This window comes from Thrips palmi, unplaced genomic scaffold (genome assembly GCF_012932325.1).
Source record: "Thrips palmi isolate BJ-2018 unplaced genomic scaffold, TpBJ-2018v1 HiC_scaffold_7, whole genome shotgun sequence".
Lineage (NCBI taxonomy): Eukaryota > Metazoa > Arthropoda > Insecta > Thysanoptera > Thripidae > Thrips > Thrips palmi.
The window spans coordinates 4,886,283-4,911,245 of record NW_023144634.1 but is presented as its reverse complement, the minus strand read 5'-3'; the positions used below and the strand labels follow the sequence as shown (position 1 = coordinate 4,911,245).

The 24,963-nt window shown below is 36.6% G+C and overlaps 1 protein-coding gene across 1 annotated transcript; it reads right to left on the bottom strand.

Moving 5' to 3' along the window:
- Window positions 1-1,306: 1,306 nt before the first annotated feature.
- On the bottom strand, window positions 1,307-24,954 carry LOC117652126 (protein unc-79 homolog). The gene is made up of 51 exons (XM_034396786.1): window positions 24,924-24,954; window positions 24,334-24,453; window positions 24,050-24,217; window positions 23,773-23,943; window positions 23,602-23,691; window positions 23,332-23,517; window positions 22,981-23,213; window positions 22,682-22,896; window positions 22,277-22,563; window positions 22,043-22,184; window positions 21,790-21,966; window positions 19,253-19,376; window positions 18,899-19,100; window positions 17,964-18,044; window positions 15,668-15,810; window positions 15,368-15,589; window positions 14,765-14,911; window positions 11,139-11,256; window positions 10,870-11,042; window positions 10,648-10,796; window positions 10,413-10,570; window positions 10,142-10,323; window positions 9,859-10,060; window positions 9,594-9,785; window positions 8,711-8,782; window positions 7,687-7,832; window positions 7,232-7,597; window positions 7,020-7,161; window positions 6,670-6,943; window positions 6,497-6,587; window positions 6,262-6,411; window positions 5,841-6,148; window positions 5,450-5,760; window positions 5,289-5,375; window positions 5,025-5,198; window positions 4,874-4,935; window positions 4,645-4,789; window positions 4,444-4,558; window positions 4,247-4,360; window positions 4,001-4,141; window positions 3,761-3,915; window positions 3,555-3,649; window positions 3,241-3,471; window positions 3,054-3,164; window positions 2,854-2,970; window positions 2,595-2,759; window positions 2,342-2,514; window positions 2,029-2,266; window positions 1,809-1,949; window positions 1,601-1,723; window positions 1,307-1,510 (listed from the first exon to the last, which is right to left on the bottom strand). The coding sequence occupies exons 1-51, from the start codon at window positions 24,952-24,954 to the stop codon at window positions 1,307-1,309; spliced, it is 8,364 nt and encodes a 2,787-aa protein (XP_034252677.1).
- Window positions 24,955-24,963: the final 9 nt, after the last annotated feature.

Below are 24,963 nucleotides of genomic sequence, written 5' to 3'. Positions count from 1 at the left end.
AATAATTCAGCAATCTCATCAAAAAATTATCTTAAATAGTTTTGGTATTTGTTAACCCATTTCCCAAAGGAAATCAGTGTAAGTCTATCAATGAACACTACTTTTAAAACAGTCATTATTGTACAAAAGACATTTGAACACTTTAAACAGATTATAAAAATGTCCCTGCATTCCATGAGTGGGCTCTGGTAGTAAAAATGTCCCCCAGCAAAAAATGTGAAACAATTGAAAAGTGAATGATCACGTTTATTTGATTCTGCCGAGGCGATGGAAAATCCTGGTTGATTTGATGCCTAAAACTACTTTGGGAAGAATGGAAGATTGATGTTTGATACATCATTCCTGACCTTGAGACCAGACAGTTTCTTGTATCTGAAAGGAGGTAGTTTGATTTTAGCAAAGTAGTCACAGATATCAAATATTTACCAGATATATGCTAATATACTTAGAATTCCAGACTACAAATAGTTAGGCTTGACAGATTTACAAATCCAACAACCTATGAGAATCTGATTTCTATAAAAAACATTGGATTTGCCAGGTTATAAAGCCCATAACAAGGAAGGCTTTTGACCTCATTGAACAACCAGTGCTAATTTACACATTGCAACTCAGCTCAACATACACCATAATGTCTTTCATTAATAAAATAATTCAACACTATGAACAAAATATAAATAATAATACCATGAGTTTGATTATTTGCTTCTTAAAAACACCATTAAATTAATATAAGCTTTACAGTGCGTGATTCATCAGTAACTTCTCTCCATCAGGAAGGAAATAGTAACAACTTTACAACACGTGGTCTACCTAAAAAAGTACACTATGACAAACATAACTAGGGAATGATATACACTGTACACCATACAAGCGAATAAAGATATTTACAATTCATAAGAATCTATGAGCAATTTGCAGCGCATTGAATATGAAAAGGTAATGAAAAATCTGTAGCATTGACATGTGCCTCTACAATGCTTGCCACTGTATATGGGAGGTTTATCATGTGAATGTATCTGAGCAATAGATGATTACTTTGGTGCTTCAAATCCTCTTGAGCCAGAGGAAATTGTACAGTAAAACTCCAGCAAAATGTCCTTTTGTGCTTTGCATGTTACACTTGATAACTTGTGACAAATTTACCCTGCAGATCAGACATGAGGCTTGAGGTAGTTGCCTCACATCTTAAAACTTAATATCTTAGTTCCTTAAGTTTCTCAGTTTTGATAGATAGTGGACTATATATGCGGACTCTATAAGCCCATATTAAGTGTAACAAGGGAGTTTTACTGTAACAGAAAGTTCAGACACTGAAGAACTGTGTTACTGTTGACGATTGCACTTCAATTTGACCCATTTTGAACTGAAGACGTTGCAACCACTTCAGTAAAGCAGGGTTGCTGACAGGCTGGTTGCCTGCTTGTGCAGTTGGTGGTTGAGGTAAAGCTGATGTGGACGGAGGGAAGTTTCGACAATTCTGCAACCTCGTTTGCAAATGGCCTGGAAGCTGCAGAAAAAAACATAATTTTAATGACACCAGAACCAAACAACTTTCCACATTACTGTAGTTTGTTTACTTTTGTAACTTTTTACTTACCTGCAAGTGAAATGCAAATAATACAGGGCTCCAAACGGGTAACAATTTATTGAGGATGGTGGAATTGCTTTCTATTAAAGCTTCCATTAATGATAAAAAGTGAAGATTAGCCATTTCTGCCAACTGTAAAGATGAAATGGAAGTGTGAGTTCTTTGAGATAATAAAAGTAACACTAAGGCATACAATAATAAAACAGGATATTCATACAATGCGTGAGTGGGAAACCAATTGCAAAACAGAAGGTGTAACTTTGCCCCAGAAATCAAGGAGAATGCTCATTGTCAGGACATGAGCTTCACTGCTAGGTACATTTGTGCTGGCCATCTGTTCCAAATAAACTGTCCAAAGCTGAAAAAAACAACGATTATGTGTTTGTTTACTTAAATTATTACATCAATGGAATTTTCCTAAATAAAATGTGTTCTACCTGACATAAAATGAATGCATGAAACAAGGAAGACATATGATGAACTGATGTTTTGCTTTGTTCAGCAAATCCTGTCATTATTGCTTGAAGGTGGTCGGAAATATGACAGCTCGCATCTTGAGGTACTGGTTGGCAAGGAGCATTTGTTGAACAATGGGCAGCTGTGTGAGTCAAAGCTCCCAAAAGCAGCCATGATAGCAGTCTTATGTGCGCAACACAGTCCATAAATTCCCGAGGCCTACACAAAAATATGGAGAACATGATTAGAATCTTTAAGTTTAAAAAGAAATACAACAGTCTTTACAACTCATACCCTTGTTGAAGTGAAGAGGCACTGTATAGCCAAGGAAGGTAGCGTGCTACTGCTCGGTTATCACGACCGTTCCCACGACTTATCTCCAAAGCAACATATTGAGCAATGCCACTCTTAATAACTCCACCTAATGTATCTTCATTCAATCCTACAGGAACTTCTTTGGAGAGACTCTATAAGAAAGAAAAATAGTTTAACAACCTAACTCTTGGTTTCTACAACATAAAATATTGATTGGATGCTATTTTATAACCTTCATTTTGCTAAGGGTATGAAAATCAGCTAAAAAGTCTAATGCATCTGCAAGGTGCTGACGCATACATTCAGCTGCTCCAGTGTTAAAAACAGGCCCTGGATCAGGCCAAACAGCCAAAAATTGACTCATAGCAAGAGTTAGGGGTAAAGAGCCGCCAGCATCCTGAAAAATGTATCACGAAAACCATGAGATCAAAGTAAAAGTCATGCCATGTGGTGACATACTTATTTAGAGAAACAACAGCAAACCAACTTACCTGGAGGATAAAGTTAATGAGTGTCAGAAAATTATTATCAGGCATAGAAACTTTAAACTTTAGTGCCTGTACTAAATCAAATACAAGCATTCGAGTCAGAAGTAATTTATCCCTATCCTGAAATGAAAATAAATAGTAACATTATTAAATAGTTTCCGACGCTGCTCTTCATATGTGTATCAAACAATGACAGCAAGTACCTTGATAAAAGCCCGGTTGCACAGATAGCACAAATCTACCAGATAGTGATACTTAATTGGAAAGTTTAGTATGCTATAGCTGAGAACTTTAGAGAATGGGTCAAGGATTCCCTGAAAGGATAACATAAGATGTTAGAATTCAAAATAAGTGGTATCAAATTTTCAGATGCCAGAATGCACATCTCACCTTGTATGAAGCTACTCCTTGGATACGTAAAACAGATATCATAATTCGAAGAAGTGGAGTCACACCATCCATGCTTTGCAGTTGTAATGCTAGTCTACGGAACAACGCTTCCAACTGAGCCAATATTGCACCAAGGCCAGCATCCATGGGTAAGCAGTCAAGGTAACAGGCCATATTGCGTAGAACGACCGGCATAACATCATTGGCAAGCGTTTTCCTCGAGTTCAAACCCTGGAAAAGACACCACCAAGTAAAGAACTCGACACAAGTTACAAATACTGTACCCCCCCAATAATAGTATAAAAAGACAGTACCTCAAGAAGCATTTGCAAAGGAGCAACAGGACTTAGCTCATTGAAGTCCTGCAGTGCTTGAGCAACACTCCTGAAGAATGGTAACCTTACACAATCTGAAAAGAAAGCAAAAAAATTAAAAATGGTACTTGCAAAAATTATTAGATTACAAGATAAAAACATTTTGAGAAAAATGGGACTGTATGATCAGTAAAAAAAAGACTTACCATCTACATGGGTCTGGAACATTTGCATAAAGATGCCATTCGGAGCCAGTTGATGAAGAACACATCTCAAGAATTGGTGAGCCACACTTATTGCTCCGCCTGGCAGGTAGATGTTTGTGTCATATTGCCAAGGATACATAGCATTTAAAGAAACCCTAGACCAGGCAAAAAAGACAATATCATTAAGGAGCATAAGATAAATATTTTCAACCTGACAGACAACTTTGGAGAGAACCTTACTTTGCTATGGTACTGAGCATTTCAGGTAGCAAAGGAGCTGCCAGAGCTGGTTCTCTATGAATGAATGTCCCCAAAACAACAATGCATAAACCTAATTCTTCATCACTATATTCTTCACGAACTGCACCACACTCAGAACATCTGTGCGAAAGAAGATCAGAAGTTCAGATAATTTAAGTAACCACTGCAAAAATTCTTAAGTTTTTAAAAAATGAAGCCACTGCTTGAGGAAGATATTTTACGAACCTGTCATAAACACAGTCTTCACCAACCCGAAGCGCACTTTGCTTTAGATTAAAATTGGCATGACATGCTTGTTGAACTATCGGCTCTAGCTCAGGTTGCAGTTGTGGACCTCCCCTGTAGGTCAGACAAAAAAATGGTAAGATATAATACCAGCACCAATTTTTAAAAGACTTAGTTAGAATGAAAGGACAACTTACCATCCTGAATGTCTAGGCGCTTCTGTCATAGAATAATGGCCTGTACTGAATAGACCTTGACCAGTCTTTCTTGCTTTCTGCCTCTGGTTACGTAAATGATCATCTGAGCGAGTTGCTGCAAGTCAAAATTTTAGTATGGACATGGAATAAATCTGGAACGGGTTGCAAAATTTATTTGGTTGTCAGCTTCTCTGAACTTACCCACAGCAGCTGAGGCTTTCCTATCATGAACAGATCTGTAAAAAGAATGGTTTTCTTCCGGGTCTGGCTGCATTATTGGGGGAGGAGATTCTAAAGCTACCTGCTTTGTGAGACGTCTTGGGCTAATAGACCTACTAGATTGGGGCTGTAAAAAACCAAAAGACATTGAGTTGGAGAAAAATAATACCCATATATCAATTGAACCTGAGTATGGCATGAAGTTATATACCTTGTCAGCACTTTCAGGTTTCCCTGGAGGGAGAAAAACATCAAGATCTGACATCCTCCTGTCTGTAAATGAAGAAATGGAGCCCAAAATTACTCATAGCAGAAAAGTTTGTTGTTCCCAGTAAGATTAAGGAAGATATACATATATTTACCATGAGAACCATCCATAGTAACTCCAAGGGCCTGCCTTACCCTTTCCACAAGATGGGAAACATTATCTTTGTTTGAACCTATTGGCAGAAGTCTCTCTGTTGGTGGAATTTCTATGCTATGAAGTGATGTCACCTCTGATACATTATTTTCACTGTCCATTTCAACAGGTGAACCTTCAGAAATGTAAAGTAGAAAACACAAATGAAAGAAGAAAAGTAGACACATTAAGAATACATTAGATTCGTTTAAAAAACAAACTGTACCTATTGTCATAACATCCATTTTTGATAAGGGTGACTCAGGTGATCCATAACCCATTTCATCAGACCGAAACCGGGAATTTTTGTTGCCTGAAATTGAAATTGAAATACTTAAGGAGGTTGCCAGAAGAGTTCGAAAACAACTGAGTTAAACATGAACGTACACGGGCGAGAGCCACCTATTGGTAACAGGCGCTCAACTGCTGGAGTGGCAAGATGAAGTGGTTGTGGCTGTGGGGAGGTGGGTTGCAGGGATGGCTTTGTGTACATGTCCAACTGCCATGGAGCATGAGTCATACTTGATATTGCAGATGGCAATTGAGTTGGTGCAGTAGTAGTTACAGGAGTAGAGGGTGCTCCAGTGGGTGTGCTTGAGGTTTCAACACACTTCTGCCTCCCTAGAGGTCTTTGTACTGGTGAACCTAAACTTTGATCTCCTGTCCATGCATCACTGTCTTTTTCAATATCGGACTGCCTACTCATCAAACAAATAGCCAATAATTAGTCAAAAGATGAAGTCGAAATAATTCAATCAAAATGGATAATACAACATACTCTTGGGCAGAGGTGTTCCTTGGAAGTGCAATAGTTGCAATGGTTGCAGCAGTTACTGCTGCCGAGGTGGAAGTGGCTGTTATTAAAGTGCTTGAACTAGATCCCAAACTATTACTTCTTTGCTTTACACTACTACTTGTGTTGTTGGCACCATTGGCACCACAAGGAGGTGAAGCCACGACCGACGCCACAGCTGTCCGAACTGGGGGAGGTTGGGCTGTTCCAAATAATGATGCAGAAACCATCATTTTCATCCCTTCACGAATACCCCATTTCTGGCTCCCTGCGTGGTCAATACTCATGGATTTCTGCAAAGAAAAAGAAGTTACAAAAAAGAAGAAGAAAATTCTTATCTATTTTTCTCTTTAGACTTAAAAAAAATGGGGCTTGCATTTATTTGCTACTGTAATGAAAAAAACACCTGTAAAGTATTGTCTTCACTGCCCAGAAACCATATAGGTCGCCTGGGAGTTATAGTCGTTGCAAATGAGTCGCCGGGCAGGGAACACCTGTGTTCTATAAACTTTGCATCAGGTAGCTCCTCCACTGGAGCCACTTCATCCATGGACACCTTAACATATAATTATCATCATTAATTGAATGTTAATGTTGAGTTTGTAAGCCAATAAAATATTTTAAAAAGACTGTAAGAATACCTGAGCTGTATCATGAATAGTGCTATCAGATTTAGGGCTTTCAGGAATGGCAGCTAATTCGGACTCAGTTTCATCAGCCTCTGTAGAATAACTAGAATGAAGAAAAAAACTTGATAAATTCACCAGCAGACACTTGCAACTTTGAATCTCAATTTATGTACAAAATATCATACCTGGATCCTAGAGGACGCCTTCCAAATCTTTTGGTGTCTTGGCTTCCTCCAGCAGCTGAGTCATCCTCCTCTAAGTGCGTCTCTAAACTGGCCCCTGGTCCCACTCCAGGAGACTTTTGGTGAAAAAGTGCTTGGTGCTTTCCTGTTTTACCTGAGGAGTGGATGAGGCCGATGGGATCAACTCCTGTGTACATTGGGGAAAGAGGCGGAGTCTCCATTCTATCTTTGTCACTGCTTCTTTCCCCATCAGCACCTAGAGATGGTTGACTTACATCTAGAACAGCAGAAAATATTATAGCAATATTTTGAAACAGATGAATAATGAATCTGTCATTTGACAGTGAACTTACCTCTTGACCTGGATGGAGGAGCTCCTACCATAAGTGTTGCAGGAATTCTTCTGCACACATGTTGTTGTGCATCTAAGGTATTCAAGACTATTCGAACAAGTGATTGCAGTTTTATATTGTCAGGAGGGTTTGCGTATGGATACTGCAAGAAAACTCCGATTAGACTTCCAACATGTTGAATGTACTGCCAGTGAATGGAAAATTGCTTTTACCTTGTACAGTAACACAATCAGAGCCATTAACCAAGACCGACGATTATGAGGTTCCAAGTACCACAAACTGTGATGAGGAGCATGTTGAGTATCAGGAGTATGACTATGCTGTTGAGGACATGGGCAATAGTGCATCAGAAGCAAAAGCGTGGGCAACATGTGCTTTCCCATGAGATGGTTCTGATCTAGCACTTGGGGTAAGTTGGCCATGAACACATTAAAAACGGGGGATGTTCGCAATCTGCTTGGAGGCACATGGAAACCAGGCCGTTCGCGATCAGCGGCATTGTAGCCTAACAGTAAATACAAATGACGCAAGACTATATTCTGAGTCTTCTTTAATTTAGATTCTTCACTGGGAGCAGCCTGTAGAAAAGATAGAAAATAAAAATGAAAGCATAGATTTCCTCTTTAGTTTCTAAGGAACATCAAGTATTAACAATTTCAGAGCAAACCTGATCAGATCGAGATAAAAACTGAACAAGTAGAAAAACAAGAAGATGCATAGTTTCTCGATCAGCTTCTTCCAAGTCAATGATACGATGAAGAAGTCCAACTAGTTGTCCATCATCGCCTGTATTGAGTGAGTGAATGTGTCCATCTATTTGACAAATAAAAAAGAAACAAACATACAGCTTCTTCAAACACTCAACAAAAGAGCATAACTGCAAAATCAATCAACACAAAAAAAAGGACAACTTTTTTTTTTCTGTCCACAGGCATCTTAATTACAACATCATCAAGGGTTAACAAACTATTGTCTATGGACCTGAAAAGTGATTAAAACTTTTATGGGACATTTGTTTGACTGAACCTTTTTGTCTAGGAAACAGGATACCTACATTGACAATATTGGATATTTATTATATTGAGAATTAGCAGAACTACACATTGACACGTTACAGCATAGAGAGAATCAAGACGATAGGATAGACACATAAGATAGAATTTTTTAGAGAAAGGAATTTTTGTAAAATGCAAAAAGCACTATGATTTAAAGTCAAGAGATGGTGAAGGACAAGGCAGGCGTATGGAATAGATAGAAGAAAGTTGAATAAACATTAGTTTCTTCTCAAATTTGACAAATGGTTATGCAAGTGTTGAAACAGACGCATGAAAAGGGCAAACTAGAATAATAGAATAAGGTATTTAATGAAGTATAGCAGAGTATACATTCAACAGATAAGGTCAGCATGCAAACCAATCCCTTTCAGTCTCGTGATGCTGCATTTTATTGTTATTGCTCATTATTATTCCTAAACATGTATTAACATTGCCTTGTTTTTTGTTTTATTTAAGGGGGAGACTTGCTGACACAGAAAGCAGTATGTGTATGGCAATTACCACACAGTTATACCATCTTGCACTTTGTAAAGTTAAAGGTCTTGTTCACTACATACTTAAAAAAAAAGGCTACCTCTACTCTCTACCAGCTATCTGTCACTATTTATTTTTTTCAGAACAATCCTAGAGACTGACCAAGGCCAAACCGAGAAGTTTTCCTCTTCAATATTGGGGCAGAGTACTGCCGACTGTACACTTTCTCCTTTTCTGGAAACGAAGAAGAGATATTGTATTGAGCACATGATTCATGTAAATAAATGAAGATTGCATGAAGATTGTTGTTGAAGTAGTCTTGAAATGGTATTTCCAGTTCATAATTGTTGGACAATTTTAAAGCTCACTCAATGTTAAAATCAATTTAAGTTCACATTTTATATGGTGTTAAATTAAAGGTCACTTTGGGCCTTTGTTTAAGAATGTAAAATAGCTGTGCAACTTAAAATTTGATTTCTAGACAAAAGTTATACCAAGAAATTTATCAGGTTTTAGTTCCTACAACCTATTATTCTTTGTTTTATTTTTTAAACTGTAGAAAAATTACACAGTTTTGTGTGATGGGAAGTTAAGGATGGAAAGCAATTCATGCACACTGAACAGAGTAGCATCAGAGAAAAGATGAAACAATTAATAAGCAGAAATGCATGTGAGTATTGGATTTGTGAGTTCTGTGATATTGATGACACAACAAGCAGCAATGCCTAGTGGCTCTCACACATTGTACATTAAAAAAGAGAAAGAAGATAGGGTAGAAGTTTGAAATCTAATAAGAAATGGATAAGCACAGACAATGAAGACAGGAAAAGAAAAGCACTTTGTCGAAACAATGTTGCCCGGTTAAAACCTATGAACAAGTAGAAAAGCCTGAAATACCATTGATATAATTTGGCAGCAATAAAGTTATTTAGAGCACCAAATCACACATTCATGTTTTCTTTTTCTTCACTTTCAGTTCAGAAGTCAGATTGACGCTGAAGCAAAAGTTACAAGCCGCATGAGATGAAATGATTTTCTGTAGTACCTGGTTTAGTGTCTTGCCTAGGAACCATTGCAGCAGGAGCCGACATAGTACGCTTGTATGGCCATTTATGGCCAAAACTTGCGCTAAGTGTTTTGGAGGCAACACCACTACTGTCAGATTGAGAGAGGGCTTCATGAGCTCGGTTGAGCTTACGAATGAAAGTTTCACTGCTTAAATCAGTGTTTCTAAGGTCTGGAAAAAGAATAAAATGGTGAATACTTCTGCTCTAGAACTTTGACATATTTTGCACCTTAGATATATTCACCTCTAGGGTATGAAATATCACCCGACTTCTCAAGGTTTATTTGAGCCTCTAAAAAGAGTGTATCAAATCGATTAAGAAAAAACTCCCAAGTGAGAATTTTTCGATCACTTAGGCAGTTATGCAATTGGTAAAGGGATTGTAGAACCATTGGCCTATCAACTATGTATGCATCGAACTGGGTTTCAAGGCACATGATGAGGGACTGGAAATAACAAATTGAAAATTAGAAGCAAAAATTCAAATAAGCTTCAAGATATGAATGAGAAAAAAGTAATATACATACTTTCATAGCTCTATCGTGTATAGTTCCAAGATATAACGTAGCTCTCTGAGAAACATGTACATTGATGTCATCCATGCCCGAAATTAGATAACAGAAAGCTGTTGCAAGTGCAGCTTGAAGCGTCATGCTGCTACGTAAAGGAGTTGAATCCATGAAGCGAGCAATGACAGTGACTCTCTCAACTGACAGAAACACATTGTAATATGAATTAATTAATTTAATAAGATAATGTCATACATAAAAGAAAATTTGATTGGTAGTATTATTTTACCTGCAGTGAAACGAACTCTCCAATCAGCACTATGAAAATCTTCCCTGATTATATTCCAGAATACATCTGATCCCGATGGCAATGTTATACAATGCAGAAGAAGAGGAGTACTCATTTCACAAATATGAGATCGCTCAGAATTACATAGTTCCCATAGGCTGAAATAAATTTATATTAGAAGTCTTTTTCAAAGCAACACTAAAAACAGGAAATAAAATCATAGAAATGAACACACTTCTTTATAAGAAGATTTTCTTGGCACCATATTACAAAACCCCTGTATTCTTTTGTGGCTTTTGATAAAGCGTCTCCATTAAGGACAAGCACATGCAGGCATTGAAGCATATGATAAAGAATATCTGCCTCCTCTGTCCGAGTCATCTCCTGAAGACAAAAGACATAAGTGGTAAACTGGTTATTTGGAATAGGTGAGAAAAAATGAAAAAAAAAAGGATACCTTCAGGAGCTGATGTATGAATTGCAGATGCTGAGGGAGTGATTCTAGAGCAAAATGGAATTTCCCATGGGAAGTGATCCAAACATTTTCTTGATCTTCTTCTCCATCTGAGTCCATAGGCTCATCGTCCTCTCCAACTAATGAAGCCTTTACCACACTTGCAGATGCATTTGCTGGAAAGATAAGTAACAACATTATGAAGTAACAACAACAACAACAACAACAAAGAAAAAGACAACACTGACCAAATTTTAAAAAAATGAACTTACCAACGTCAGTGTCAGAAAGTGTTACTGCCCGAGCCACTGCAGGAGCAACACGTTCGTCGGGCATATTGAGAGCTAAGTCTAGCTGTTCTGTTACTGTTTCTACTGTTGCTGTCATGATCTGTGTGGATTTTTAAAAAAGCAACATTAAATTTCATACAAAATACAGAAGTGGGAAATACCGTGCCTCTCTCAAAGGCATCATAAGAGTTTGAAGTTTCTTTCTCAGTTGACATTTCAGAGTTTAAAAATAACACACATGAAGAGATCAAGTGTGCACCAGGGTTCGACTTTGCATTTGTAAGAAACCAAAATGGACAGGTACGTGTACAATAAAGGCACAACCTGGAACTGATAAAAGAAACTAAGAAATATACCCTCAGAATAAGACGAGAAATTCCATAGTGTAACTAATTTTTGGGGGATCAAATAAGTGTCCAAATTATTTTAGTTTACAATTGCAATTGTGTGCTCAAAATTTTCAGAAAACAAAATTGTCTTAAACTGGGTTATTTGAATACTTACGTAAGATCACAATTAACTTTAAATGGGAAAATCACATGTTAGGGTTGTTATGTTTTGTTTTTTTCTGAAATGGTAAATCATGCAGGCATGCAGAGTCTTTCATCTAAAATTTTAGAGAATTTTTTGAATACTTATACATTAAAATCCTATACAACTAGTATCATGAAAATACTGGTGCAGAACAAAGAGCTATGCAAAGTCTAACTGGTATATAATTGAAGTAATTGAGACATTGTATTATGTAAATTCGAGCTGCAGGCCTACAAAGCTGTAAACCTACAATCGATAATATTCATTGTGTAACACTAAAGTAGCTTGTAAATAAATTCTTGGCAAGATAAAGGCGCATTACATATTGCTCAATGTTTCTGCGTGCTTCAACTTAAGCTGTTAATTCTACAGTGAAGGTTGTCATAAAGGGTTTCAGAAAAGGTATGTGCTTCCTGTTTGCATAACTCCTGTGTACTTTCATTGAGTTACCGAATTCTCAATGCAGCAGTTCTAAAAAGTTATTTTAAGGGCAGATTTGATGCTACAAGGTAATATATGCTGAGATTTTGTTGTTTGTTTCCTGTATTAACTACTGAAATGAGCAGAATCTACTGACTTGTTTCTTTCATCACTACACATGGTATGCAGGTTCAGCAATATTTAGTTTCTACTAGATTAGCTCAAAACTGGTTGAATATTTTTCATATGGCATAAAAATGCCTGAAGCAAGTGTAACAATTACTGAAAGTATGAAACATTAGTTTCCTGTGAAAATTGGATGCATAGCAGTAAAAAGTACAGGTATGTTATGCACGCGTATGCAGAGGCTGGGATTTTACAGATGATGGCTATGCTAAAAAAGAGCAGAAAAACATTATGATGATACAACTCAACGATGATATTATAGTGTCAGCGTCTGGAACATGATGAAACACTGTGGTGCAGATGATAGACCAAATTTAATGGTCTCTCAGCATGAATGCATACCACACAAGTGAGAACATGATACTTCCCGTGTATCTCCAAGTCAACACTAAGGAGGAAATAAATATGGCATTCTCTTTACAACTCTTTGGAAAAAGGTTTCAGAGGAGAAGGAGACATTTACTGGTTAGCAAACTTGGATTGGTTGTACTGACACTGTCAAATGTCTCCATTAGATTATACATCTACACCTTCAACCATTTTTGAGCTGCAGCATAATACAAAATTTGATTATCAATATCATGAAGCTGATTTTACAATTAAAACTATGACCTCCTAGAGAACTGTGTGCTATACATTATTCATGCACAGTAGAGCTCAAATTACAAAGCAATGCTGGCTCTACTTTCTTGCCAGGTAATACATTAGCTCAAGCTTAATTAAATCAAGCTTGGTGGCACATAAGGTGACCATCTACTCAGTTCTGTAATGAACTATTGGGGAAAAAAAATATGAAAAGAAGTAGCCAGCAATTAATGTTTAGTTTAGTCATTGACAAGTGATACTGATAAAAGACCACAGTTGAGTGGTTACATTACATGCAGTGGCAAAGGCTTCTGAGCAGACATCCAACATTTCATCTTCTAGGTGCGTATTTGGCTGAGCATTACCCAGCATGAGGTTCCACTTGCGCTTGGTATCAAATAACCAAATGCTTTGGAGGTATACACTATGCACTCTATTGTGCTTGTGTTTCCTACCACAAATTAGTGTAACATGTACAAGTCACATGCGGCCCTGTATGAACAACTTGTGGTGCTACAGTGGAAATACCAATGAAATCCATGAGCTAAAAACACAAAAAGGCCTGAGAGAGTATTTCAGCATTTAGACAAGATAAACTTACACCATATACTTATAAAAAAAGAAAAAGTTGGGCATCACAGTAAAGCAATGAAACAATTTAGATTACAGCTCATACTGTTTAGTTATAGGAAGCTTTCTGTACCACAAATACTTCACTATTCTTTTTAAGGGGGGCAGTTTGGAATGGAATCCACCTCCCTAATTCTCATATGCACAAGAATAAGACGAACTAAGATTTCTGATACATTAGCGAATAAAAATGTTTTACGGTCACAAGTTACCACAACCAAAAAATATGACCAATTTATAGCGCTACTCATCCATTGATTATTTTGTGGAAGAGGATATTCTCATGCTATAGCTCGAAGCTCTCAAAGCTTAAATCTAACTGAAAAATGTATTTAAAGTTGGTGCGGAAACTGTGGAAGCGACTGAATAACCACATCTTATCTATGATTTTTCCCATACATAGACTCATATGAAAATTAATATCTGTACTACGCAGCTCTAAATTCTATGCAGCAACAAGCTTGGTTAGACCCATTGACATAATGAGACTCAACTAGCCACCCGATTCAATCCCAGTTACAACCCATGAATAAAATCCTAAATTAGCTCACCAAATCTCGAAATCCTTGAAACTAAACAATTTTATAATAATTATTCACATAGGGATGAAACAAAATCCTCAAAAGAAAGAAAGTAACTATTTGCAATATTTCACAAACATTAAGTAGAAAATGCCTTTCCACAGATCAATGACCCGGCTTCTTCAGTTTCTAGCATTCTAAGACGAATTTAGTGTGTTTTTTTTCTTTGTAGCCTGCAAAGATTAATCTTTCATGGGATGTAGGAAGCATATTGTTCCTAGAGTATTACTTTTTAGCTTAACAATGGGTAGCTTTGAGATTGCAGATAAACAGAAATCCAGTTATTTTTGTCTTACGTCCAGTGAATATATTGACGAACAGGGATATGCAATACATGGTAAAAGCCAAAAAGGATCTTACCCAATGCCACAACAAAACATGACCATTTTTCACAGGTACAATCAAGCTGAAATATCTGAAATATTTTCCAGTTGGCTTAGAAAACATTATCTAGAGAGATGATAAGATTTGGCTCTCATTAAGAATTTCCTTCGGTGCTGTACACATTCAAAACAAGTCCAGGAAAATGTGCTATCTAATTCACAAACGGAAAAACCTATTGTCCTAAATGCCCTACAGTATTAAGTTTGTGCCTGAGGAAACCCTAGTGCCGAGTGTCAATTCTAGTCTGTGGTCTCAGTCTTTGGGCCTAACACATCGCTAGCTACGTACATTAGGCATTTTGACCAGCAGACCGCCCACCGTATGAATCTCAAGCAGCGGCATGTTGATCACCACGTCCGGTTTAGGCTCACACCGCTTGTCAGAGTCAGGAGGACTCTTGTGGCTGTCATCACCATTCGACTCGACCAAAGGCGGCTGAACAACACACCACAACAGTCACAATCTAAACCTCGCAAATGAGCTTAAAAAAATACAATTTGTACAGTTCCTCATATTTTCCTGTCAGTAAAGGAGGAGGGTATCAATCTTCTGGTTGGTATCAAATTATAGACAAGACAAAAGTGTAACAAAAATGACAGCCTAAACTCTAAATAATTCTACATCCAGAGAAGACATGATTATGCTGGAGAATAAGCTGTAATTCACACATCATTGCGACAGAAAGAACAAAAATAAAGCACTGACAATGGCTTAAAGGTCCTAAAAAGGTTTTAGTGTTTTGAATGCACTACTTTCTTTCTTGTGTTTGGCAAAAAGTTGACGAACCATAACTTTCTTAGTTTCATGTATTGGTTAACGTATTAGTTCATACAACATACAGAATTGATCTGATGCAGCAGATTCTGATAAGAGAAGTAATGTGATACTTACATCTGGTGGATGGGCAGGGTTCTCAGGGGCAAGAAACTTGACTAGCTGTAGAGCAAGTTGATACCACATGACACATGATTCGCAAAACATGCATTCGTTGCGGTCTGAGCAAGTGTGGGTGCCGTTCCAAGACGCACCCACCATTGTTTTCAACAGACGACATGCATCTTGAGCTATTGCTGTGGTCATGCCCGTATGAGATTCCACCTCTTGAAGTTCCATCTGCAATAATTCCCAAGTTGATTAAAAGAAATAGGTTCAGAACATAGGGAAGATAAACAAACTGCACCACAAACAGACCTGTTTGATAAGCACGTCAAGCATTAGAATGCAGCATGATAAATTGAGTTCTGCAGCGGTTTGAAATTGGATATGTCTAGAGGCACGAGCTTCATCATCTGACATTCCAGATGTGTTGCCAGAATCATCTTCCACAACAGGAGCTGAAAAACCAAACCAACACCGATTAGAAAATGTGTGGCCCACTGACCTCTGTCTTTACTTTTTAGCAGTATTTTGCCCATGTACTTTAGCATAAAACCACTACTACGCTGAAAATTGATAGAATCTTTTCCGAAAAATATTGAAAATGATTGGATCAATTACTTTAACTACCGATGTATAGAGACTTAACATGTTTCCCTACTCCCACAGAAGGACTTAGGTACATCTACCACCCTGTACTACATTGGTATTAAGAAAATCCCCTTCCTTTCACATGTTAACGAATAAACAAAAGTGTGTTACTGAGTTTCAGTATTACAACATGTGTGGCAATGTAAAGAACAGATCTGGTTCGAAAGAAATTCTACGATCCACCATTACACAACTAATTCATACAATTTTACCATTAGAACTGAACGTTCAAGGAATCAGATATTGTACATCAAATTTTGTCAACAAATAAGGGACTACAAATATGTAGGATAAAATTAACATTATTGAAAAGCAATCATGACAGCCGATTTTCTACCAATTCTACTGTACTTTCCAATGTAGTACAAAATTGTTTCAACATCAAAGTTCTGCCTACAGACAGTTTTTAGATCCTGCAGATTAAGTTTAACATGTTACTGAAATACAATTTCAACACATGAGACATGTGTCATGTCGAAGTCAATCTGTTCATCATGGAGAATAGGGGGGCCCCTATTCTCCATGATGTTTATGGCTCTCTCAACATCCAGAGAACATATTTTTTTCTTAAAAAAAGATTTCATTTGTTGATTTTAACAATGAAATACAAACAAACTACAAACAACAAGAAATATTGTACAAAAGTAAAGAATACTTGATAAAAATTTATACCATGCAGCAAGTACTTCAATTTTTTTTTTTGAAAATTAATTAACGCAAAGGCAAACGGTAATTTTTCCTTACTATTCAAAGTAGCCGCACAAGAAATGCACATAAGACGGAGTATACAGACTATCATAACTTTTCCTTAAGTTGCTCTACTATCAGTACTGCTTAAGATAACATATTCTGAATACATCACAAAGAGGCATTGTTCTAAGCAACTTGCAAAACTTAAGAATTTTATTAAGGAGCATATTTACAGCACACTTGTCAGGAATGAAATACAGTAACCCTGTTAAGTATTGAGACTTTGTTCAGCCTGAGCAGCGGAAAAAATTTAACTGTTGTTTTTTTGTTTTTAAATAAAGCATTACAGTAATTAATCAGATTAAAGGTTCCCTTACCTGCCAATCAGAAAGTTAAAATAAGCCAAAACAACACAAAAAACTATGATACACAGGAGAAGCTTGTTGAACATAAAGTAACTGAAGCATTTGCATGACAAATTTCGTTATAACGTCAAACTTCCAGCATTGCGTTAATTTTCAGTCAAAATTTAAACTTCCAGCATTGCGTTTATTTTCAGTCAAAATTTAATTTGCCCAAGAAATTTTCAAAAAAAAACTTGGACATATGGTATGATTCAAAAAGCGTAGAATATTGATGATTTAGTTTCTTCAATATTATTTCATGTTTATATCCACTTCTAATTTGAGAATGGCAGTGAAATTAACTCACAGAAAAGCCTAAAATATTGAGTAAATACACTGATTGTGGACAGTAGTTTTACCAGCAGCATAGACGAACAGTAGTTTTAGCAGCAGCATATACTAATCACTGGAGAATGTGATCATGTTGTGGTTTAGAAATGTGTCCCATGAATTTTACTAGAATACATGAAACTCATACAAAGTGGGTAATCCTACTGTTATTACAGTTTTCCTGAAGAGGAATTAGTATTTGTGGTGTTTTAGAACAAGAATTAGTTCAGATAGCCTTTCAAGTTATGAGGTTGAACACTGTGGTTTAGTATCTTTTAACCAACCATCTCATTGAACATTATATGAATCTCAATTTGCATGCCCATACTTTAGAGAAAAAAAAGTTTTTAATACGTGTTTTATAACATTTGATTTACACATTGTGCATATCATCACTTAGATGGGACAGTTTTGAATTTTATAAGTTAATTGTTTAGTTAGCCAATGGCAAAAATACAAAGCAACGCAACACATTTCAAATTCAACTTGTGCAGAGTATATGAAAGGGTGCACAAAAATTAATTGCATATACTCACAGACCGCACTGCTGCCTTTCGCCCTGGTTTTGACCAAGCAAGGCAAACCCTGAGGCCGTGGCTTAGCCTTAGACCTCCGTGCTGTGTCATGGCATTAAAATAAATAACAGCTCTTAATCTAAAACGAAGCTGCATGTAGCGACACTACTCATGACAGACATTAATGTTCTTTCTTAATAAAGCTATAAAACATTCCGATGCCACCAAGCCTTGTGTTTCGTTTTCGGACTTGAATGGAAATCTAGGGTTTTAGAGGCCAGCTCTTGTGAGACCTTATGTGTGAAACAATTGACTGAACCAAATATCCTTGGCTATATTGTTCCTTATGAAACACCATTAATCAGTAACAATATCTCCTTTGCTTCAAGCTGGCTATGTGGGTGCAGGCCCTGCACCCATGTTTCATCATGCAATCAATGGTGCAGAGAGTCTAACTACATTTATATCCTCAAAAGTGAAAAGGTTGTATAGAAATGCCTAGACTTCCACATATTGATGAAAAATAAATTAATATTTTGTTGAAAATTTTACGTTTTAAATCATAAAGGAACAAAAGATAATGTGACTGTTTCACAAAACTCCAATTTAACTTGTGACTAAGCTTTGCAAACAAGTATCAATCAAAGACACAAGTTTTCTGACTGCGTTTGAACTCAAAGTAAGAAAAAAAAATACAGTAACTATATAAATATGTCTGTCAGAGATTCCTATAGAGTGAAAAGCTTGACATGTACATCAGTTTTAAACAGAAACAAATTAAATTGCTTTCAGTTCAAGAAAGAACAAAGGTTAGATAATAATCTGAACACAACTTTCAACAGTAAAATAAGTCTTTGAAAGATAAGGTACAATATGGTGATGTGCTCCAAATCTGAATGTATTCTGCACTTATCACACTAAGTAGTAAGAAATAATGGAGGCTTTCATATACTTACATATACTACTCCTGCAGACTGATTCTTCAGCACAGAGTTTCTTTTCAGAACCACTGTCTTTTATTTTCTCCTTATCAGTATCTTTCTCTTTTAACTTTTCCTTGTCCTTGTTAGTTGAAGAGGGCATCATAATAGTGACACCATTACTAAACATTGAGAAGAGTAGAGGCAATGGTATCACTATTTCTAATGTTGTCAGTATCTGTATGGAAGAAAAATTCTTGAATTACCTCTAAATGGCACACAAAGTTTTTACTTGGTTAAAAATGTTTAAAGAATAATTTAGTACTAATCTGTTTAAATGCGTAACAAAAAAAAAACCATTGAAACTGTGATACCCGGTCGGTTACTCACCTGAAGCCAACTCAGAGCTTGTTCTTGGACTTTTGTCGCTGTCTTGCTAAATCGATTAGCAATAAAGTTGTAGATCTGTTTATCATCAAAGCCAAGAGGACTCATGGTTGGATCCAAAATTTTGCTGGAAAAAAAATCACCATAACGATATGGAGATATTATGATGAAGTGAACATTCACAGAACCTGTATTCTTAAATAAAGCTAAGTTGTTGAATTAAAAAAAAAATGTTTCTGTTATTTATCTTTTATTCAAAGAAAGGACTGTTACCAGAAAAAAAACAGTTAGTTTGAAACTGCCAAAAACATGGGGCACATGGGCAAAAACAGCAAAGACACAAACCAGCCATCTCTAAAGTCATGCACGACATCAATGCTTTGACAAGCAGTCATTACATTCATGCAAAGTGAGTGCGTTGGTTACAGCCCCTGCTTGTTGCAAATTTGTTTAATGCTGAAATATTTTGATAATTTTCAGCTATATGCAATAAAATCAAAATTAAATAGTAAATAATAGAAAAACATCAAATAGTTGAGTGCATGAAAACTTTTGTTTTGTTTTTTTGCAAAAGCTAGGATAGTAGTTGGTTAAAAATTGCAGAAACCTCATGTTAAAATGGATTGGTGTCCCCAGCCTTGAAAAACTGAGCAAGAATGTATAAATTTTAAAGCAATACAGGTACAGATAGGTTGAGGTGTTAACAGTTCAACGCTGGGTCAGAAATAGGCAAAATTGAAAATGTCTGGTCACAAAAAGAAAAGACTTGATTAGGATTGCAAGATTTGCAAGGAATGGAATTATTATTTAATAAATTAACTGCTCTATGGACACTGAGGATTGAAAGCTACAATAAGAAAACCACAAACAGGACTCACCAGTTTACAAGTTGTCGTTCAAGTTCGTTCAAAGAAATTGATAGAGAAATTCGCCCCAACAAATACACTCCTATATGCACTTTGACCTCCCTACAGCCCACATAAGGAAGGCATTACTACTCTACATGTGATTCCCTGTGAGGTGCTTTTGAGTTTGTAGTGCTATAGCCTAGTTTTAACACTATCCAGTGATCATGAATTTGACAAGAACAAATTTGCCTAAAAAGTTAGAAGGAGTTACAGGAGACAACTTGATGAGCTTTCCAATTCATAGGCCAAAAAGAGTTCTCAATTTTGCACTTAATTCACATTTTGACACCATACTTACATGCAATGCTTTCAACTGGGGAGCACACGCACACAGAACACTAAACAGCCAACAGACAACAAAATTAAATGCAAGATGAACAGCCCATACAACAAACAGGCAAAAACATTCAGCAAAATTTCTCATGAACGCTGCTATTACCTAAATAATACCACAGCAGTAAGGTAATACAGTAACACCAATGCTGTAGCTTAACTTTTTCTACAATGATTTATAACACACATTCTTTCCATCATTTTAGGAGGAAACAAACGATTTAAAACAAGTAGAACACAATTGTGCTGTGATTTGTAATACGGACTTCTATGACACAAGTGATATGTTTTCTTTCTAAATGTGACTTCACGAGTGTTATTCTGCGAGTGCATAAGCTTAACTTGGTTCCTTTCATTCCCAAACTAATTCCATTTCAATTAAATACTTAAAAAGTTACATAGATGATTGCATAATGTCATTTTATTTCCACATTGGACTGAACAATCAGTACAGCAGCAAGGTTGTATTGATATAGACAAGGAAAAGCATGTATAATGATTTCCTCCTCAGTCTTGCTGCTGACTAAATATTTTAGGCCAAAGTGAATTGATTGACAGTGGTTTGAACTGGGTCAACTATGGCAAGAGACATATAGAAATACTGTATATAATAAAGAAATAATAATGGTCAGCCTGAATGACAAGGAGATTTCTTTTCAATGTAACTGTTTGCTAAAGTGTCTGCCCACATGCAACATTATTAGCTCAGCCACATTCTCATGCCCTAGTAACACAATAGCTAAGTATACACACAAATATGCAGAACTATCTAAGCCGCCACATGACTGCACAAAAAATGAGCACGGCAACCTCGTCAATAATGCATCATGCTTCATGACTCAAATCTACAATTGAAATTTAAAATCACAAGGAACACAAAAATGGCAGCTACAACAAAACAAATACGGTCAAAAACATCAGAATGTCATAGGTTGCAAAAGCCAAAGTTATTCAGAGAATGTGTTTCATATGGGATATTAAATAGATCCGTTAGGATGGCTTCAGGCACCTGAACAAGTTCACTTATGTTAAGTAACACAATTTGCTGTACTGCTCTGCCTGATTCTGTGAGCTGGTTAATTTTAAGTGCAAAGAGTAGCCTCAAGATAATTAAGTTTCGGTTTATATAAAGACATTTATACTGAACTTTGTTACAAATTAGTGTTGTACTTCACATTCTGACTATCCATTTACTTTATTCTCTGGAGAAAAAATTTAGCTTAATGTTTGTTAACACATCACTTGTTTTCTCGGCATCAAAAAATGGAAAAAAGTTGAAGCAACCTACTAAAGACTCACCTCAGCAAAATTTTTAATACATGCAACTCTTTGGCTGGAACATCACTGGCTATGGATTCCATCCAATGAGGCATGACATGGTCCCAAATTTCTGGAGAAACTACCTCATATGGAACAAGGCAGAATAATCGATTAAGTCCATCCTTTAGGTGGCATGTTCGAGATGACATAGTGTCCCTGAAAACGGCACAAAAGTATTGTAACTAACTCGTATGCAGATATAAGTTGGACAAAAATCTGGGTGGCTACTAACCAATGACCACCAACTCTAGAGTAGTCAGGAGGATGCGGCAGGAGACAAGACACTAACACATTGAAATGAGATTTGCAAATTTCCTTCAGCCATCCACAGACAAAGTCTGTTTTTAATCCTTCTAATGTGTTTTCAGCTTGGTCTATTTATTTTAAAAAATTTCAAGGAAATAAATGTAGATTAGTGTTAATTCATTAGGTTTCTGGATAGATAAAATTGTTCCAAGGTACAAACCATCAAAAGATAATGCTGTAATGTGGAACCAATGAAAGAGCATAGCTAGAAGACGACCTAAAGTGTGAGTGGGGGTTGTTTCAGCATTTGGGGTACACAGGCCAACAAGAAGCCACACTCCATAGCGACCGAGTAACTGGCGTTCATCTTGAGCAAGTTCATCTTCCACAATCAGTAAAGGAGGGTCACTGCTACTTGCTATACTACTTATAGCAGTGCTGGTAAATTCTGAAGATAAACCTCCTGGCCGTACTTCTAACCCATGCCACTGAGCTTCCCTAAGAAGGCTGAAGAAGAACAACAACAAATTTACAAACATATTTCCAAATTTCTTTAAACTATTCAAGTCAGACAAAATTGATATAATTATAAAATTTCAAAATTGCAACTACAGCTTATACTTACTTGACAATTGATTCTACAAGGTAGCTTTGCATTTCTTCATCCATATCCCATGCTTGTCTTAAACTACAATGAACAATATGGTCCCCTCCTCTTCGATTGTTGTGGCGATTATCATGACATTGTCTACAAAACCGTATTGGATGGTTACCATTGTAGTTGATACAATCTGCCGAGAAGCAAACTGTTGCTGCTGTCTTGTCACTAGCACGGCAGTTCTGCATAAAAAACAAAAGAAAGATATTATAGCAAGTAACAAACAAACAGAGCACCATTTATTTGTTTTCAACACAGAAACTGACCTTGCTTTCACATATCACAGCTACTTGCTGCATTGGGTGCAAAATATCAAAAAACATCTTATCTTCATGTTTGCTATGAATATCATTGGCACATTCAATACATAAGTATAGAGGAGGAGGCCTTTCATTAGCAAACATAATGGATATATCATGATCATAACACACTTTTGCAGCTTCTGCATTGCCAGCATTTGGACACTGATCTCTTTGACAAGTAAATGGTGGCCAGTCGGCTGAAATTTTTTAAAACATTGGTAATTGAAAGCAGCTATTGTGAAAGGTAGTTTTCTCTATCAAGTGCAGATGTCACAGTATCTGACTAAAATATTTAAAAAATCCATTAGTACTCACTGACAAATTTGTTAGGTAAGCTTTTTCTGTCAACAAGAGAAGTGTTGAATGAAGGCCAGAAGTGAAAGAGAAGCTTAGCAGCAGATGCTCGGGCGGCAGTTGATCCATGGGCAATAACACAAAAGACATCACGCACTAGGTCAGATTTCATTGACATCAAACATTCCATTAGTTGGCTGTGTTGTGCTAAAGAGGGAAAATAAAAGGGAGCAATTAATATATAGATAAAAGGTTTTACAAACATCTTTGGATAAACTTCAAAATAGACACCTGAGTTTTCTGCATATTGAAATACAAGCATGAGGATAGCAGCCACAGAATGAGATGCATAGTTTTCTTGACCTTCGTGAGTTCTTCTCGCTGATAAAACAAAGAACATTTTCATATGCTGGCTTTTGACAAATAAAAATGAAATATAAGTTGGGATTACAAAACACTTACTTAATGTAAAAGGGAAAACATAGTAGCACAATTGGTTAACTATTTCTTGATGAAGAGGAGCAGGAAGAACAGCAATAGTAGAAGCAGTTAGGTAAGGTAATGTGTCTATCATATCATTCTCTAGAAATGGTAAAAGGCACCCTAAACATTGGAGCAATGCTTGACCAAACTCTGGAATGAACAAAAAGCAAAACATCAAAATAATCAAATTAAATGCAATTTAAAGAAAAGTTGTTAATTTACAAGGGTGCTATAAAGTTACAAAGCGAACACCTACCTTGAACTCCATATTGAATTAAATGAACAATATCTACAAGTTGAACTATTGCGTTATAAAGTCCTTTGTAATCCAAGTTTGGATAAAGAGCCATTCGTTTAGCATCACACTCTGGAGACTTTACCATTTCTACAGGTGATTCTTTTGCTTTGACATCACGTAATACAGCTAAAAAAAATAAATATTAGAATTAATGAAATAAGTAATAAAAACGGCAACAGTAAAAATTTGAATCAAACTTGAAAAATTTAGATTCTTAGCAATGGGTATGTCAGGGAACTCACTTAGTAAAGTCTGAGAGAAGTATTTAAGCACAGCAGCGCCATCGTGTCCTGAAGGTAGGGGCATTATACCATGTAAAAGTCTTAGATGGTAGTCGTGCAGGCCCCTTACCTTCACAGTAACTGCAACATTCAAAACGAGCTCAATATGGGCAAATTTTCAGAAAAGCATACTCCATCATTTGGAAGTCATGAATTGGGTACACGGTGCACCAAAATAAAGACAGTTTTGAGTGACACAACCCAGTAGAATCACGGTCTCCCTTGGAAGAATCAACATAAAATACGAAATAAATAACGCAAGGGGAAGGAATATGTGACAAAATTAGTCTGAATTTATATGAGAAACAATGAATTTTGACATTTGCATTTGACAGTGGAAAGTAGGGTTAGGACTTCTAATACTGATTTATATACCAAAGGCAGACCGACAAGGAGTACAAAGAAAAAGAAATCGCGAGCAAATTAGAATGCTCCGTCGTTTTTCATACATAATTCATTTGAAAATAAAGTGGTGATAAAATTTAGGCGCCTTTTCTGCACGCGCCTGAGGGGTAGGCAATCAGGTCAGCAGTTATTTATTTTGTACTTACAGGCAGCTGCTCGCGTCCCCATGGTGCCCATTTTCCAGAC

Coding starts and splice junctions, on each gene's coding strand:
- LOC117652126 (XM_034396786.1), bottom strand. CDS start 24,954: ATGGGCACCATGGGGACGCGAGCAGCTGCCT. Junction 2,267..2,341: donor GCCTCTTCACTTCAACAAGG/GTATGAGTTGTA, acceptor ATTTTTGTGTAG/GCCTCGGGAATTTATGGACT. Junction 1,950..2,028: donor ATGCATTCATTTTATGTCAG/GTAGAACACATT, acceptor TGTTTTTTTCAG/CTTTGGACAGTTTATTTGGA.